The sequence below is a fragment of the Drosophila navojoa genome, chromosome X (assembly GCF_054131105.1).
Source record: "Drosophila navojoa isolate 15081-1374.11 chromosome X, UAZ_NAV_1.0, whole genome shotgun sequence".
In the NCBI taxonomy this organism is placed as follows: domain Eukaryota; kingdom Metazoa; phylum Arthropoda; class Insecta; order Diptera; family Drosophilidae; genus Drosophila; species Drosophila navojoa.
In genome coordinates, this window is record NC_142895.1 from 2,523,759 (window position 1) to 2,541,927 (window position 18,169).

Sequence of the window (18,169 nt, forward strand, 5' to 3'; positions counted from 1 at the left end):
CGTTAACAGTTCTGCAGTGATAACATATAAAATGGAGATTGTCAATTGAAACTGACTGTAAAAATACAATTGATAACAACAACAAAATTATTTTTAGAATACTAACAGTTTTTGACTCGACCATAACTCTAAAGAAAAAACAATAAACGACAAATATTTAAATTTAGGCATGCGCGCGCAGCGCTGCCATCTACAAAAATACCAAATACACGCCATATTCTTCAGTATTTTTAAAACCACAATCGATAAATGTGACATTGCTATCGTTGTCATAACGACTAAAATGACAATATTCAGTTGTAAACAATAATGAAAAGCAGTAACAAGTCAAGTTCTCCGACATTTTTGAACTGACAAAATGTACAAAAATAGTGCACCGAAACGCACAGGCATTTATCGTGTCAAGGGCGACATCAACGACTTCCAGCTGGAGCTCAAGTTACGGCATGTGAGCGAATGGCTGCCCGTGCCGAAATTTGAATACACGGGCGCGAAAATTGAGTACGCCGACCACTATCCAGAGACGGCGAGCAGCAGCGGCTGGTCGGACTGTTTCATCTATGTGCCGTACGAGGATCAGTACGGCAATAACTATTACACCTACTACAATTACTATAATCCGGGCAGCGATTATCCAAGCAGCAGCATTCGCACCACCAGCCGCAGCAGTCGCCCCACCAGTCGTAGCAGCCGCAGCAGCAGCAGTCTACGCAGCCTACGTAGCCTACGCAGCTACCCCAGCAGCTACCTCAGCAGCTACCCCAGCAGCTACCACAGCAGCTACCCCAGCAGCTACCCCAGCAGCTTGTTCAGCAACAGTCAGTCGGACTTCATCACTTACCAGCAGCAGCAGCTGGAGTCAGACGACGCAGAGTTTCAAATGCAGAATCCGGAACTGTGCAGTGGGGCAACGGCCAATGTATGCATTGGCTGGCAGCAAAAGTGCTTCAGTCGCGAGGAGGTGGAGCGCTATAGCGACTCGAAGAGCTGTCAGACTTCGCTGCAGCGTCGCTACCAGCGCTGGACGCGCGAAATTGTCGAGCTGCAGCAGCGCCATCAGGAGCGGCTGCAGTACGTGGAGTACAGGCAGCGCGTGCGACGTCGCCGTCATACCAAATCCTCGAGATCATCCAGGTCGAAGTCATCGCCGCTCTCCGATCTCAGTCTGGATGAACTGCCGCCGCTGCCCGAGGATCCGGACTTTGTCGCGCGCACCTGCCTCATTCACACGCTCATCGATTCGGATCTGCGCGATCTCGCCCCCGGCGACCCTCGGCTGCCAGAGGATGCGCACGAGCTGCAGCAGCAGGGCTGCCAGCTGATGTACGTCTATGCCCAGCTGCAGGAGGATACGCTGCTGCTCTGCCTGCGCTATGACCCCACCATGGGGCTGCTCTACGTCTATCCCGACTTCAGCCTGAGCGTGGAGGACATGGAGTACGTGGTGCAGATTAACAACGACTGCCGGCAGCTCTATGCGTATGGCTTCGAGAACGTAACCGTGGTGAACGTGCTCGACCAGGAGCAGGATCAGGAGCAGGATCAGGAGCAGACGCAGCGGTATATGGGGCCCGTGGGCCCGCTGCAGCTGAGCCTCGACCCGGAAATAATGAACCTGCCGCTCGTCCTGGACTCGCTGCCCGGCTCCGAGACCAGCGCCGAGCAGCTGGTCAACTACTATCAGCAGCAGCGCTGCAGTGGACCGACCCGACGGCGCCTGCTGCAGTTCCAGCAGCCGCCCAAGCGCATGCGGCGCGTCGTCTTCCTGCTGCAGCTGCACGAGGCGCAGCACTTCGAGTACCCCAACGTCCATGTGCGTTACTATGTCAATCCGCCGGCGCACACCATACTGGAGCCGGGGAATCCGCGCGATCCATTCCCGCTGCGCGGCGCCACATCCACCTGTGTGGGGGGCGGGGCCGACCGCGTGGCCCTCTTCTCGCACTGCTGGCAGCTGACGCTGCTCTGCGAGGAGTCGTACCAGCCGGACCAGCTACTGCACATCTACTTCGAGGTGATCAGCATCGACGGTTGGCAGCGTGAGCGCTGCGAGGGCTACGCCCATTTCTCGTGCTCGCTGCTGGCGCCGCTGCCAGCAAGCGTCGCTACCGGACTGCGGCTGCAGTGCATCCGGCCCATGGGCACCTGGCTGGATGCTCTCAATCGCTACTTCATCGGCGGCCGCTCGCTGTTCGACTTTGTCGGCTACTTCAAGAGCCGATCCGGCGGGAATGCGGTGCACAACCGCATGGAGCAGAAGCGAGAGCACGTGATGCGCACCACGGGAACCCTGATCTTCAGCATGCAGAAGGTGCAGCAGCGCCACCAGCCCTACGGCCACCACCTGATCCGGGAGCAGAGCGACGACGACGACGACGACGATGACGCCCAGTTCAGCCACGAGCCCAAGGCGACCGTCTCGACCACGCTGCAGGAGGTGATGGCTGCCTACGTCGAGGCCAGGGACCGCATCGCGGCGCTCTTAGGCAAGCCAAGCGACAGCTAGAAAGCAAACCTGCATGAGTATTCTACATAGATTGAATCTAGTCAAAAATCTCTGTATGAAAGGTGTCTCTATTGTAAATGGAAATCAAATTCTATATCTATAAATATATAGAGTATCGTATATCGTATATCGTATATCTGTATAAAGAGAGGTACATCCTGGACTAGATATAATTTTAGAGTTAACTCTATAGTGTACGCAGATCTCATCCATAATCTATTTAGATGCATATAGAGTATCGTATATCGTATATCGTATATCTGTATAAAGAGTGGTACATTCTAGACTAGATATAATTTTAGAGTTAACTCTATAGTGTACGCAGATCTCATCCATAATCTATTTAGATGCATATAGAGTATCGTATATCGTATATCGTATATCGTATATCTGTATAAAGAGTGGTACATCCTAGATTTGATATATAATTTCTATAGTCTACGCAGATCTCATAGTCCCATAATCTATTTAGATGCGATTCATATAGAAATAAGATCTAAGATGTAATATAATATATGGATTGTCTATTAGTGTATATATGGAATAGGGTAATTCAACAATTATGAAAGCGGATAGTACATCAAAAGATTGCTGCGGTGTCTCAGCCTGCTCGCTAGAGGTTCTTTGGGGCGACTTCAAGGACAAAGTTTAGCAAAGTCAATCTCGATGTAAAATTTGGATATTATATGTCGTCATACGATTGATTGGAAGAGCTACAAGTGGATGTGAGGCAAATGGCTGAGCCATCACACACTCTTCGCATGAGCAGTACTTCCTGTTTTGTAAAGATATTTGAACGTGCTGTATAAGGGAATTTGAGTCTAAAACAAATTGCCGATCCATATACTGCAAAGATGCAAATTTTGATGTAAAAGTTAGGGCTTATAATATATTCTATGCATATAAAAGACAAAATAGATCGAAAGGCGTGGAACATATATAGTTTTAAGCACCTAAATATTTGCTTTAGGTTTGTGAACAAGTTTATTTTTGCCATAGAACTAAGAAACTATCGTAAATTGTAATAAAAGTCTGCTTGTGGGCGACTGCCTAACATTCATTGCATACTTACCATGCACTTTTCAAGCAGCTTGTAAATTATTGAATGATGTTTATATGATTTCTAAAATGTTAATATGTGAAAAGACATGTAACAGTTCTTATATATTTCCTTACTAAATGTTAAGTGGCCTTTACAAGCAGCTTGTAAACCAAAATAACTCAGCGTAAACTCTTACCTATTGCTTCTAGTTTTCATTTAAGCCAAAAAGTAGTATATGTCTCTTTGAGAGAGAGTAAATTCCTACTCAATAATATTCATTGCATACGGACAAGGCGACTCTACGAGCTGCTAGTAAAAATCTAATTAAGGTTTCTTTTAAAAAATAGTCGAGTACATGTAAATGTCATGCCCTCATGGAAGAGGCACAAAACTGTCTCTTTCATAGTTTCCATAGAGCAAAAAATGTACTCCAGCTTGGTCTACAAATAGAGCTCCCTTCAACCCATTTTCCAGAGTAAATCATCCCATCAAATGTTTTAGTTTAGCCATTTTATTTACTACTAATATCACTCAGTGTATATACATATATATATATTCATATATAGATTCATTGTCATGTTCACATCGCATCGTCTAATGTCTTCTTTTGTTTTCGGGAGTTGGGTTTGTGTGGCGGGAAGGCAGGATCGGGGAAATTGGGATTGCAAAGGATATATTGTATACATATAACACTAAAAGATGATACAAAAAAATAGATATACATATATATTTAACGTATATATATATATATGTATATGTATATATAGCGTATATATAGATCTATATATATATATATATATAATTTTGCTATTTGTAAATTGTTGATTGCGGGGAATTCTGCGCTTAAAACTAAATACTTGGGCTTAGGGTCGAGGGAGGGGTTAGGTGTGTGCTGGAACGGAAGGACTTCCTTGCTACGGCTTATGCCGTGGGCAGGTAGAGACGCGACGGCTCTGCGGGCGGCAGGTACTCGTAGCCAATGCCACTGGAGGGGCCGAAGGGATTGCCGAGGCTGCCGTAGTCGGGTGAATTGCCGTAGACATTGTCGTTGCCGTTGCCGTTACCGTTGCTGTTGCCGGGTGCCCGGTAGCTGTAGTCGTCGCCGCTCTGGCCGCTGCCGCGCAGGGGTCCCTGCTCGTTGTTCAGATTCTGTTGCAGGAACTGGAAGCGATTCTTGTTGCCCAGCAGGCTGCTCAGGTCGGAGGCTGGCTTTGGGGCAGCGGGCGTCAGGGGCTGTGGACTGCATAGAGTTGTTGGCATTGTAGATCCGAGCCGTACTAGTCTCTCGCTCTACTTACTCGGGCAGATCCAGGTCCAGCTCGGTGATGGGGTGATAGCCGAACTCATCGGCCGTATAACGGGTCTTGTAGCGCTTGCCGTCGGCACCGGTGAACGAGTACGAGCCGCTTACCACGAAGGTCTTGTCGTCCTTCAGTTTGCCCACGCTGTTGACCTCAATGCCGTTCTGGGTCTTCAATCTGAAAGAAATAATCGATTAGTTATCGATTGTAAGTCAAATACGACCAATTGAAATGATTAATTATAAGATGAAACTAGAAATCCTTGATCAATTATATATCGGTATTCGAAAAATCGATATTTATAATCGTAATCGAAGCGGATGCATACTAAATTTAAACAAATCTTGTTTTATGATTCATTATTGGAGTTCAGATGCTTGCTAAAAAGAACTTTCATAGCATTCCCACACTATTGGAATACCATATGAAGCTACCCTTATATCAATTTGGAAATAATTTGAAAACGTATAGCAATATTTTATGGAACTCTGTATTTGCATCAAACGGCTTCCCAATATATCAGCAATTGATTGTTATCGATTGTGGGAATAGCCCAAATAAAAGCGCAATGATAATAAATTTTGGCATCGATCACACGGCGAGTGTGTTAAGTATATGTAAATAACATGAAATGTAGCTAATTTAAGGCTAACTTGGCTTGTTTTTCACTGACAATCGGCCGTTATCGACCGTTGGCGATCTAAATGTATCGACTTACTCGAGTTTGAATTTCTTGCCCGCATTGAAGTTCTGCAGCTTCTCGGTTTTGGCCTTCATCACATCGCCGCTGAAGAGCACGGCGGGCTTATCGTCATCGATGTCCTCGGGCAGGGTGTAGATATCGCCCGGATTATACTTGAACAGATCCAGATTGCGATCTGTTAGGTGTTTCACGTCGGCTACGGCCAACGCCACAAAGCACAAAACCAGCTGCTGGCCAAAACGAGAGAGAGATAGAGAGACAGAGAGAGAGAGGGAAGTGGAGGTGGGGGGAATGGATAGTTTATACGATTAGTTGATTGCTTGATTTGTGTATACACGTTTTTTGCGCTCTGTCACTTAAGAGCAAAGCAGATAAAACACAAATAAAAATAGTTATAAAACGGAATATGTATAAAAATCTGTGTCGTGTTTTTGGTTTCATCTTAATATTATTTTAACGAGCGCTGCATAAATCACAGGCCAAGTGGCTCGTGGTCTGTGACAAGTGTCACACAACTTGTTTTATGCATTTCAAATTTTGATTCAGCAAAGATGAGCGAAAAAAACGATCAACAAGCGTTTAAATTCGCAGCAATTAATCAAATTGCTGGCGTGCGCGCGCGTTTTGCTGGCGTTTTGATGGCGTTTTGCTGGCGTCTTTAAACGCTTGCCTTGGCATGCCGTCACTGTGTCTCGCGCGTTGTGCTGTTATTCTTGTAGCTGTCATTCTCGTTATTGTTGTTGCTGCTGCTGGTTTCTTTTACTAATGCGTTTTGATTTATTTGACTTGAGCTTAAATCGTTTCCAATGCTTTGTCTCTGCTTCGCTCGTGACACGATTTACGGTTTTCTATCCAGGCAATTGTGAGCTTGTGCGTGTGTGAATGAGCAGGCAAGAGCCAGGACGCTCTTTGTTTTCGTATGTGTGTGTGTGTGAGAGTGAAGATGAGCGCCTCGACGCTCTCTGCATGCACTTGCCTGTGAGTGAGCAGGCTAGCGCCTAGACACACGTTCGTCTGTGCCTGTGTGTTTGTGTGTGTGTGGGAGAGTGAGCGAAAGCAAGCGCCTGCAATTAGAAATGATCGCGTATATTGCTTGCGCGTGTCCCACACACGAAACACTTTGAATGAAATCAATTAGCAAAATGAGCGCATGCAAAGCAAATAACAAAGCAACAAAAAAGGCCAAAGTTTAGATCGCAGATTGGAGAGCTCGTACAACTGGAATTTTTTAGGAAGCGCTATCAACTGGCTGAACATGTCAATTAGCATGCCGGCCAAAAAAAAAGTGGAAAGAACATTTGAAAAAAAAAGCTGAGCAACAAAAATATACTTGGCGACTTTTTTTTTAAGGATCATACAACTAATATTTTTTTTTTCTGTATGGTTAAATTTTTTTTGTTTTATCTAAGAAATATAACTTTTTTTAAAGGACACAGTTTTTAGAATTTTATTTTAAAGTTGTTTTTTTTTTTTTTTAATTTCTTAGCAAAAAAATAGTCTAAAACACATTCCAGCACTTTAATGTTTTTTGTATGCTTTTGTAAACACATTAAAAAAAATTTCACCAGAGTTTTTATTCATATTTTATTTTTTTTTAGTTTTTCCTTTGTCACTTTAAGCACTTATGAAAATATATAAGTTTAGCAATATTTTTAGCTTGTTTATAATATTTTTTAAACTTACAAAACTCTTCATATTTTATTTTGTGTGTGTGTGTGTGTGTGTTTGTTTTTTGTTTTTAGGGTATCCTAAGTCGAGCTGCAAATTGAAGACTGTGAGATTCGCAGCGAGAGGTGCGTTGCGCACAGGTTCTAACAAATAAATACAAACGCTTCCACTTCTTGTTTCCTTATATATGGTCTTTTGCTAGAGCCACAGCCAAGCGCCGTCGCCGTCGGCGTCGCAGCTCGCAAAAACCAAAATGAATAAGAAGACGAAAAAAAAAAAATGAAGAAAAAAAAGAAGACCCAGCCGAACCGGACAACGAACCGCAGCGCCCAATCCGATGCGGACATGGCGAGAACGTCGTCAGTTGTCAACGCGTTGCGTGCGGCAATACCCAGTAAATGTAACAAATGTGGTATAATGGGTTAGATAATATGAAAACGGACCTCGTATATCATGAAAACTTGGAAAAACTACAAAAAGTCCCCTAAATTTGTGATTTTTGCTTAAACAGCCTATAGGAACTCGGCTTCCAGTAAAGCTAGGGCGCTGAAAATTGGTCGAAGGCTGCCTTATATCATATACAGCATATTTCTATTTGGGTTTTGTAATCGCTTCACAATTACTATCCATATATGCTAGAAATTTTCCAACTACCCATAGAAACTAATGTTTATATATCGTATATATCAGTTCTATATATTTTTTGCAGGGTATCTGCACAGTTCATCAGCTCAGCCTGTCACACGCACTGGTCTGGTTGTTTTGAATTTGCCATTGGGTTGCTAGGTTGTTGGGTTGTTGGGGCAGCCGCAGTCCGGCTCCAAAAGAGATTCGCTGCGATAGATGTAACTGTATTTGGGCAGACTTTGGCGCATTGAAGGGCCATTAAAAAAATCGGGTTTTGTAACAAATACACATATAGATGAGCGTTACTGTCTGTATGTGTATGTGTGTGTGTGTATATGTGTGTGTGTGTTTAGATGACAACAAATTAGAAAACCGCCATCAACGAATTAGCATACGCGTTTAAGTTTAATGATTTTTATTGAATATCTACATATATACAAATATAGATATACATATATATTTATATGTATATCTATGCCTAACATTCATTTTTTTTTTTCTGGTATAGAGCGTACAATATTGTTGTTTTTGTTGTTGTTGTTTTTTTCTTTCAGTTTTGATTGGAAAACATGCGCTAATATATGCGCGTCATTCGTTCGATTTGGGAGTCCATTTCGGAGACCAGTTTGGGCGTTTTTGAAGAATGGATTTCGTACCGACTGAAGTCCTACACGCCATGCCTCGGGTCCCATCCATTCCCACCCAAATACGCAGCACAAAGGTAACGCCAACGCCCATCTTGACAAATGGATCAGAGTGTGAGCGGTACGCTCCACTCCTGCCTCACTTCTCTCTCTCTCTCTCTCTCCCTCTCTCTTTCTCTCTCTCTCTCTCTCTCTCCCTCTCGCTCTCTCTCAATTGATCTTCGCCTTTCCTCAGCTCGCGCGGTCGTCTTATGCTAATGCATCCTCGCCTATGCTTAACCTTCGCTCAATTAGCCGTTCCGTTTTCTCGGCCCCTTGTCACATCTATCACATTTATCAGACAACCTGCGCCTCATTTCCGATGCAGATCTCTGCTCAACTGTTGCTTCCATTCTCCTTCTTCTTCGAATTCCTCTTCGACTTGTTCTTCTCTTGGTTTGTTTTTCTATTTTTAATCAATTCTAGCATAATTTTTACCATACATATTTAATATGCCTCGTCTATTTTCCTTGACTTGTCACATATCAGTGAGCAGACTGCGCTGTTGCCGGCTTTCGCAGGGCCCTGCCCTTCCCCTTGAAGTCAGAGGGCGCTGTTGCCTCTCTTCAGGGGACTGTATTGGCATTGCTCCAGTAATTTTGCGAGTTGCTACCTACTTTAAGAGTTTATATAGAATTATCCATGCATTGTTGTCGGATTTCCCAAAATTTGCTCAAATTTTCTGCAAACTTTACCCAACGAGTAGGAATTTCAAAGGAAAGTCCAAGCACTGGGTGCCAAACTGCAATGAAATGGAAGGTAGTGCCTATGCAATGTTGCCAGATTTCAGAAAGAGACGTTTTCAAAAGAAAATCCATGTACTAGTTGTTAAATTTCAATGAAATATAGAAGGTAGTGCCAATGCAATGTTGCCAGATTTCAGAAAGAGACGTTTTCAAAAGAAAATCCATGTACTAGTTGGTAAATTTCAATGAAATATAGAAGGTAGTGCCCATGCAATGTTGCCAGATTTCAGAAAGAGACGTTTTCAAAAGAAAATCCATGTACTAGTTGTTAAATTTCAATGAAATATAGAAGGTAGTGCCTACCTTGTATACTTCAGCTATGATAATTTTGACAAAATAGGTGAAAATCTTATAGGGTATCTTAACAATTGTTGCCAGACTGCAAGAGAGAAGAACTCAAAGTCTATGCAACGTTGCCACATTTCACTCATGAGTTATTTATTCTAGGCAGCTCTGTAAAATGAAGACCCAAACAGACCTCTGCCTCACAATCCTGCGATCTTCACTAAAGATGGGTCCCCGAATCCATGCAATGTTGCCAAACTTCAGAGCCAGAAAAATAACCAAAGGCATGCATAGAACATATCGAAATGGATGCGTTGCGAACCGTTTAAGCGCATCACAGCGAGCTGAATGAATGCCATTCGGTATTCAAATCTAAATAAAGATCTATAATCGGAATCGAGCTTTGATCGTAGCTCAAAATCGTGTTGTTTTTTTTTACTTAGTTTCATTCAGAATTAATGAAAACGTTAAGCGTTTGCAGCAGCTTATCAGACCGATTTGAGCCGTGTGCTCAGACTTTGTCGTTCTTCACGCTCTTCAAATGATGGCTTTTGCCTTGGTTTCATTTTTCTGCCACTACCTCGTCTACTTCAACTGCTTCATTTAGACACAAGAAACCAAAGAAAAAAAACCTTAAAGATTAAACAAATTCATTCGACACGCCCCACTGACAGCTGCGGACTGATGTCTTCACTAAATATCTCAATCGAACCGTGCCCCTTCCCCGCCCTCCTCCTCCCTCCCTCTCTCCATTATCTGTCATATCTCTATGCTCTATGCAAACGTGTTATTGGGAAACTCGAAAGAAAAAGCAAAACCAAAAACAACATCGACATCAAGATCGACAAATTGCTTTGGTCGGAACCATTCTTCAGCTCAGCCCCAACGATCTTCATCAAACAGATCTTTCGAATGGTTTGCCGCTGCTTGAGGCCGATTTATGGCCGTGCTCAAGGACTGTCCCCGGCCCATCTGTCTTGGCTGTAATGGGTCTATTTGTCGTTCGTCTCACGTCGTTCGTCTATCGCCGCAACATGTTTCCCACGCGCCAGGGCAGTTACATCGCAAAGTCGCTCCATTAAGATGGCGACTGGAAGTCTCACAATATTTTTCCGATCAGTCTGGAAGTCTTTTGACTTCTGGCTGATTATCTCTAGCTTACATGTAGAGTATCTCTCTCTCTCTCTCTCTCTGAAAGTTCTGTTTACGTCTCTAAGTTTCTATGTTATCCGCATCTAAGTTCGCTCCGTCTCTCTCTGTCTCTCTCTCTCTTTTTCCTCTCCATCTCTTTCTCTCTCACCATCTCTCTCCGTCTCTACCTCTCTCTTTCTCTGTCTCTGTCTCACTCTCTCTCTCTTTGTCTCTACATCTCTCTCTCTCCGTCTCTACCTCTCTCTCTCTCTCTCTCTCTCTCTCTCTCTCTCTCTCTCTCTCTCTCTCTCTCTCTCTCTCTCTCTGTCTCTCTCTACCTCTCTTATTCTCTCTGTCAACAATGATCATATTTTCCTTTTATCTTATTCTTCCCCTCCCTTTCCGTCTTCTCTCTCATGCCCCATTCCGCTACTGCCTCTACTTCTCCCTATTTTTCTTGATCTTCCTCTGGACGTTTCTTTTCTCTTCTCTCTTACTTTCCTATTGTTGCCTACTCTCTGTCCGTCTGTCTGTCTCCAACTCAGCTTGTTTTCTCCCCCGTTTTCTGTATCTCTCTCTTTCATTTTCATCTTTAATTTCTAATTTCTCTAACTTCTATTTCTGTTTCTCTTCTTATTCTAAGTTTTTCTTTTACTCTATTATTTTTCCCTATTTTTTCTACTCTTTTCCTAATTACAAATTTCGGTTCTCTTTTTCTCTCTCTCTCTCGCTCTTTCTTTGTATATATCGCACTCAATTTCTCTATATCTGTCTTTTATTCTCTCTCTCTCTCTATATATATATATGTATATATATATCTCTCATATATGTCTTTTATTCTCTCTTTCCCTCTCTCTCTCATTCTCTCTCCTTCAATCCCATCTCTTTCTCTGCCACTCTCTGTAACTCTTTCACTCATTTCTTCATGCACTTTTTTCTCTCTCTCCCTCCCTCTATCTCTTTCCTTTTTCAAAACGCATGTTTCTCCATCATCATCTTCTTCTTCTTTCCCCATTCTCCTCATGTTAGTCATCTTCAATAAATATAGCCTATGATTCGATCGATGCCCACAACATCGTCGATGCCTTGAACTTTACATAATTTTACATAGATTCCCCATCGAATCAAGAAGCTTAGCTCAAGTCAAATCAACTTCTTGGAAATCTCGTTTCGCTACGTTCTCTGTCGTTTCGTTTCATCCCGTCCCGTCTCGTCCCGTCTCGTCTCGTTTCGTTTCGTTGTGTTTCTTCTGTATAATTGTTAATTTATCGATCCGCGCGTTTTAATTGCCTTCTTTATTATCTATCGACAGACGACAGACAACAAAAAAAAAAAGATGATAACAACAACAAATCTTCAGATTCGGCGCATATCAAAGGCGATGCGTAACAAGTCGAACTGAGCTGAATCGAGTTGTTGTTGTAGTTGTTGTTGTTGTTTTGTTGTCTTCTTCGTGTCGCTTTGAAGATCTGTTAATTTGCTAAAGTAATTAATAGGGAAATAAGAAACACTTTCTTTTTGCCCCGAAATGAATGCAAATCGATGCGAAAACAGATCAATAATTGTTATACATATGTTATCGGTAATTTATCGATATTTGCATATGAGGCGATTTCATTTCGAACTCAATCTGATATGATAATCCGAGCTCTTTGTCTTTGCAGAATCGCCGTCACATTTGGGAATCTTCGAGGGAGAATTCATTTGAATCCAGATGTTAGACATGGAGCGGACAAACTGTGAAATTTTGAATATCGAATCAAACATCAGTTTCCAAGAACTTGTGAGAAATTTGATGACTTCAATGGAAATGACTCAAATAGATGGGAGAAGGGTATAAATTTAGACATCGATAAAGAATATGATAAATTTTCGAACGGGATATACATAGATATACATGTTTTATTTATTCGACATTAGAGTTAAAAGAAAATTAAAGCGAACATAAAGCTAAACGCTGGCTAGTCACGCCTTTGCCTATAGCTATACATATACATAAGTTGGAGGCTTCGTATGCCTCCCGAGTTGCGACTCCAGATCCCAACGCCCTCGCGTCTCCCAAAGTCTGGCTTCAGCTGTCACATTTGGGGCATTCGCTGGATTATTAATTTAAATTATTATAATTGATATTTTATATGAATACGTTTTCGTATGTATTTTCTGTCTCCACATCTTCGCTCTCGCTCTCACAAACGCTCCCCCGCACTCTATTCATATTCAATGAAGTAGATCCAGCCAGATGAAATTCGATAGCTGGAGAACGTGTTATTCTGCTCGATGTTGTCGTTTCCATAGGCCATAAATAATATCTAACAGGGCATATAATATGGATACCCGTTCCAGCGGTTCGATTTTAAAGGGTATATACGTTTGATTGCCTATAGCATACAGAAGGTCTGGAGACCTTTGGATGCAAGCGATTTTTGACTAAGCGATTTTTGGTAGAGCTACTCAATCTCTCTCTCTCTCTCTCTATCTCACACTCACTCACTCTCACTCTCTCTCTTTCTCTTTCTCTTTCTCTTTGTCTTTCTCTATCTCTATCTCTATCTCTATCTCTATCTCTATCTCTATCTCTATCTCTATCTCTATCTCTATCTCTATCTCTATCTCTATCTCTATCTCTATCTCTATCTCTATCTCTATCTCTATCTCTATCTCTATCTCTATCTCTATCTCTATCTCTATCTCTATCTCTATCTCTATCTCTAGCTCTCTATCCTATCTCTATCTCTATCTCTATCTCTATCTCTATCTCTATCTCTATCTCTATCTCTATCTCTATCTCTATCTCTATCTCTATCTCTATCTCTATCTCTATCTCTATCTCTATCTCTATCTCTATCTCTATCTCTATCTCTATCTCTATCTCTATCTCTATCTCTATCTCCTATCTCTATCTCTATCTCTATCTCTATCTCTAGCTCTATCTCTATCTCTATCTCTATCTCTATCTCTATCTCTATCTCTATCTCTATCTCTATCTCTATCTCTATCTCTATCTCTATCTCTATCTCTATCTCTATCTCTATCTCTATCTCTATCTCTATCTCTATCTCTATCTCTATCTCTATCTCTATCTCTATCTCTATCTCTATCTCTATCTCTATCTCTATCTCTATCTCTATCTCTATCTCTATCTCCTATCTCTATCTCTATCTCTATCTCTATCTCTATCTCTATCTCTATCTCTATCTCTATCTCTATCTCTATCTCTATCTCTATCTCTATCTCTATCTCTATCTCTATCTCTATCGTCTATCTCGAGCGCGAGCGCGAGCGCGAGCGCGAGCGCGAGCGCGAGCGCGAGCGCGAGCGCGAGCGCGAGCGCGAGCGCGAGCGCGAGCGCGAGCGCGAGCGCGAGCGCGAGCGCGAGCGCGAGCGCGAGCGCGAGCGCGAGCGCGAGCGCGAGCGCTAGCGCGAGCGCGAGCGCGAGCGAGCGCGAGCTAGCTCTAGCGCGAGCGCGAGCGCGAGCGCGAGCGCTAGCGCGAGCGCGAGCGCGAGCGCGAGCGCGAGCTCGAGCGCTAGCGCTAGAGCGCGAGCTCTAGCGAGCGCGAGCGCGAGCGCGCGAGCGCGAGCGCGAGCGCGAGCGCGAGCGCGAGCGCGAGCGCGAGCGCGAGCGCGAGCGCGAGCGCGAGCGCGAGCGCTAGCGCGAGCGCGAGCGCGAGCGCGAGCGCGAGCGCGAGCGCGAGCGCGAGCGCGAGCGCGAGCGCGAGCGCGAGCGCGAGCGCGAGCGCGAGCGCGAGCGCGAGCGCGAGCGCGAGCGCGAGCGCGAGCGCGAGCGCTCGAGCGCGAGCGCGAGCGCGAGCGCGAGCGCGAGCGCGAGCGCGAGCGCGAGCGCGAGCGCGAGCGCGAGCGCGAGCGCGAGCGCGAGCGCGAGCGAGCGCGAGCTCGAGCGAGCGCGAGCGCGAGCGCGAGCGCGAGCGCGAGCGCGAGCGCGAGCGCGAGCGCGAGCGCGAGCGCGAGCTCGAGCGCGAGCGCGAGCGCGAGCGCGAGCGCGAGCGCGAGCGCGAGCGAGCGCGAGCGCGAGCGCGAGCGCGAGCGCGAGCGCGAGCGCGAGCGCGAGCGCGTCGAGCGCGAGCGCGAGCGCGAGCGCGAGCGAGCGCGAGCGCGAGCTCGCGAGCGCGAGCGCGAGCGCGAGCGCGAGCGCGAGCGCGAGCGCGAGCGCGAGCGCGAGCGCGAGCGCGAGCGCGAGCGCGAGCGCGAGCGAGCGCGAGCGCGAGCGCGAGCGCGAGCGCGAGCGCGTAGCGCGAGCGCTAGCGCGATCTATCTCTATCTCTATCTCTATCTCTATCTCTATCTCTTATCTCTATCTGCTATCTCTATCTCTATCTCTATCTCTATCTCTATCTCTATCTCTATCTAGCTCTATCTCTATCTCTATCTCTATCTCTATCTCTATCTCTATCTCTATCTCTATCTCTATCGCTTCTATCTCTATCTCTATCTCTATCTCTATCTCTATCTCTATCTCTATCTCTACTCTATCTCTATCTCTATCTCTATCTCTATCTCTATCTCTATCTCTATCTCTATCTCTACTCTATCTCTATCTCTATCTCTATCTCTAATCTCAGCTCATCTCGAATCTATCTCTAGTCTATCTCTATCTCTATCTCTATCTCTATCTCTATCTCTATCTCTATCTCTATCTCTATCCTCTATCTCTAGCGCTATCTCTATCTCTATCTCTATCTCTATCTCTATCTCTATCTCTATCTCTATCTCTATCTCTATCTCTATCTCTATCTCTATCTCTATCTCTATCTCTATCTCTATCTCTATCTCTATCTCTATCTCTATCTCTATCTATCTCTATCTCTATCTCTATCTCTATCTCTATCTCTATCTCTATCTCTATCTCTATCTCTATCTCTATCTCTATCTCTATCTCTATCTCTATCTCTATCTCTATCTCTATCTCTATCTCTATCTCTATCTCTATCTCTATCTCTATCTTCCTATCTCTATCTCTATCTCTATCTCTATCTCTATCTCTATCTCTATCTCTATCTCTATCTCTATCTCTATCTCTATCTCCTATCTCTATCTCTATCTCTATCTCTATCTCTATCTCTATCTCTATCTCTATCTCTATCTCTATCTCTATCCTCTATCTCTATCTCTATCTCTATCTCTATCTCTATCTCTATCTCTATCTCTATCTCTATCTCTATCTCTATCTCTATCTCTATCTCTATCTCTATCTCTATCTCTATCTCTATCTCTATCTCTATCTCTATCTCTATCTCTATCTCTATCTCTATCTCTATCTCTATCTCTATCTCTATCTCTATCTCTATCTCTATCTCTATCTCTATCTCTATCTCTTCTTTCCCTGTCATTAAAACGTTTTTCTTAAAGGGAGACTTAGCCCTAAATATATTCTCCTCAGCTACTTTAGTCAGGTGCGGGTATACTTGAGTCGTCCATTCCACATTCGTTGTTCGGTCAGGCCAGCCTAAACAGAGCTTAAGGAAATACAAATACAGGCAACAGAGACAGAGAGAAGTAAGGAGAGTGAGGGAGAGAGAGAGAGAGAGTGTGTGTTTGTGTAGGAGTGATAGTGAGAGGGAGACTGGCATCACAGAGTTTTGGGCATTCTCGACATTTTGGGCAGCTCAATTGGAAACAGAATCCGTGGATCTGCGTTTGTATCTGAATCGAAGCTCGAATTCGAATTCGAGTCCGAGTCCGAGTCCGAGTCGGAATCAGGTTTTTGGTTCTGATTGTGGTTCTGGTTCTTTGACCGGTTATGCATATTCAACAAATTCTATTTTTTTGCTCCTTTTTATGGTTTTTTTTTTTGTTTTTTTTTTTTTTTTATGTGAGCCGTGTGTGTTTTCTACGCAAATTGTTTTTATTTCTGTATTTCCATATATCTGTGTTGTTTTTTTTATTTATTTTTATTTTTTTTTATTTTTGCATATATTTATAATCGCTTACAAATAAATAACCAAAAGTCGCGGTTTGCGTAAGCTAAATAGAAAGCTAAACACGTTTTGCTTTTACCCCGAAACGTAAAGTTTTTTTTTATTTTTCCATATACTTCTAGCTTGTTTATAGTATGCGTATTTTGACATGTTTTTTTTAATATATATATTTAGTATGTATTTCTATTATTGTTTAGTATTTTCATAAATGCTTTGGGTAGGTGTAGCCCACATCTAATCGCGTCTATTCACACGCTTCTTGGCCATATCATAATTCAGTTATGGGCCAACCAGTTCATAAAGATTATAAGTCCATCAATGATCTCAGCTGCTGAGTTTGGGGCGTGGCCGCCGTCGGAGCAGCAGCAGCAGCAGCAGCAGCAGGTGCAGCACATGCGCAGCTGAGCTGTCGCATGGCGTGACTAGCAGATACCCTGTTATAGGGTATCTATGTGTGCATCATTTCCTTTACAGTTGTATAGAAAAGTGATGAAGCCTTATATCGGCTCTGATAGCTCCAGCTCTGATTCTTCTAGTCTATTTTAGCTTCTGCTACTGATTACAGGGTATCTATCATTTGCCTGACTAGTAGATAACTTATTACAGGGTATATACAAATATCATTTCAACTGAAGTTATCTGAAAAGTGACTCTAGAAGAAGCTATATGCCAAATATGATAGCTCCAGCCCTGATACACCCCTCGATTATCCCAATTTCCATTGCCTGAGAAGGTAAAATAATGTATTACAGGATATCTTCCGTCATATCATACAACGTTTTCCATGGAGTAATGAACATATAAGCCACATACCAAATTTGATGACTTTAGCTCTCGAATTGACCAAAACGATTTTTATCGATTGTTATCGAGATGGACGCAATTCAAGTGCCAGCTTTCAGTCTCTCTGTTACCTATATTGCCATCCCATCGATATACCCGCCTTTCCCGCTTTCATAACTGAGTTCAGTTTTGGGCAAACAATGACAATTTGTCTTCCCGCTCGGCGTAAATCGATAAATTTATATATTAGTATAATAAAAGTATATAAAAAGTTCCACTCGACTAGCACATACTACGTAGTTAGCTATAATAGAGTGATATACATATGCTCGAACATCAATGAACATACATCAATCCGTATCAATCGACGCTAGAAAGTTTGTGAGCATCGCCTGATGGGCGGACTGATTGATTGATTGGCTGGGGGAGTGATTGATTGATCGAACTGATTGTCTGACTGAGTGATTGACTGGCTGATTGCTCAATTAGCAGAAGAACTGATTGATTGCTTGCCTGATGGATTGCCATTTGATTGATTGACTGATGTGACTAATACGTGATTGATTGACTGATGTGACTAATACGTGATTGATTGACTGATGTGACTAATACGTGATTGATTGACTGATGTGACTAATACGTTATATGCGCGATTGATTGATTGACTGATGTGACTAATACGAGACTGATTGACTGATGTGACTAATACGTGATTGATTGACTGATGTGACTAATACGTGATTGATTGACTGATGTGACTA

At 43.5% G+C, this 18,169-nt stretch overlaps 3 protein-coding genes across 4 annotated transcripts in view; 1 reads left to right on the top strand and 2 right to left on the bottom strand.

Annotated features, from left to right (window-relative positions):
- The window catches only part of LOC108658056 (endoplasmic reticulum GDP-fucose transporter), a 178,213-nt gene that overhangs the window by 133,590 nt on the left and 26,454 nt on the right, over window positions 1-18,169 (bottom strand). The window lies entirely within an intron of this gene.
- Window positions 150-2,561, top strand: Mks1 (Meckel syndrome, type 1). Its single transcript, XM_018110288.3, has one exon. It carries the CDS (start codon window positions 359-361, stop codon window positions 2,504-2,506), a length of 2,148 nt encoding a protein of 715 aa, XP_017965777.1. The 5' UTR covers window positions 150-358; the 3' UTR covers window positions 2,507-2,561.
- Cpr11A (Cuticular protein 11A) lies at window positions 4,044-7,404 on the bottom strand. Of its 2 annotated transcripts, none has more exons than XM_018109952.3 (4): window positions 7,236-7,404; window positions 5,568-5,779; window positions 4,847-5,026; window positions 4,044-4,788 (listed from the first exon to the last, which is right to left on the bottom strand). In XM_018109952.3, exons 1-4 carry the CDS (start codon window positions 7,245-7,247, stop codon window positions 4,470-4,472), a joined length of 723 nt encoding a protein of 240 aa, XP_017965441.1. In that variant the 5' UTR covers window positions 7,248-7,404; the 3' UTR covers window positions 4,044-4,469. The 2 variants fall into 2 exon arrangements, with proteins under 2 accessions (XP_017965441.1, XP_089120381.1); XM_089264255.1 differs by having other exon boundaries at window positions 5,568-5,782; window positions 7,236-7,386.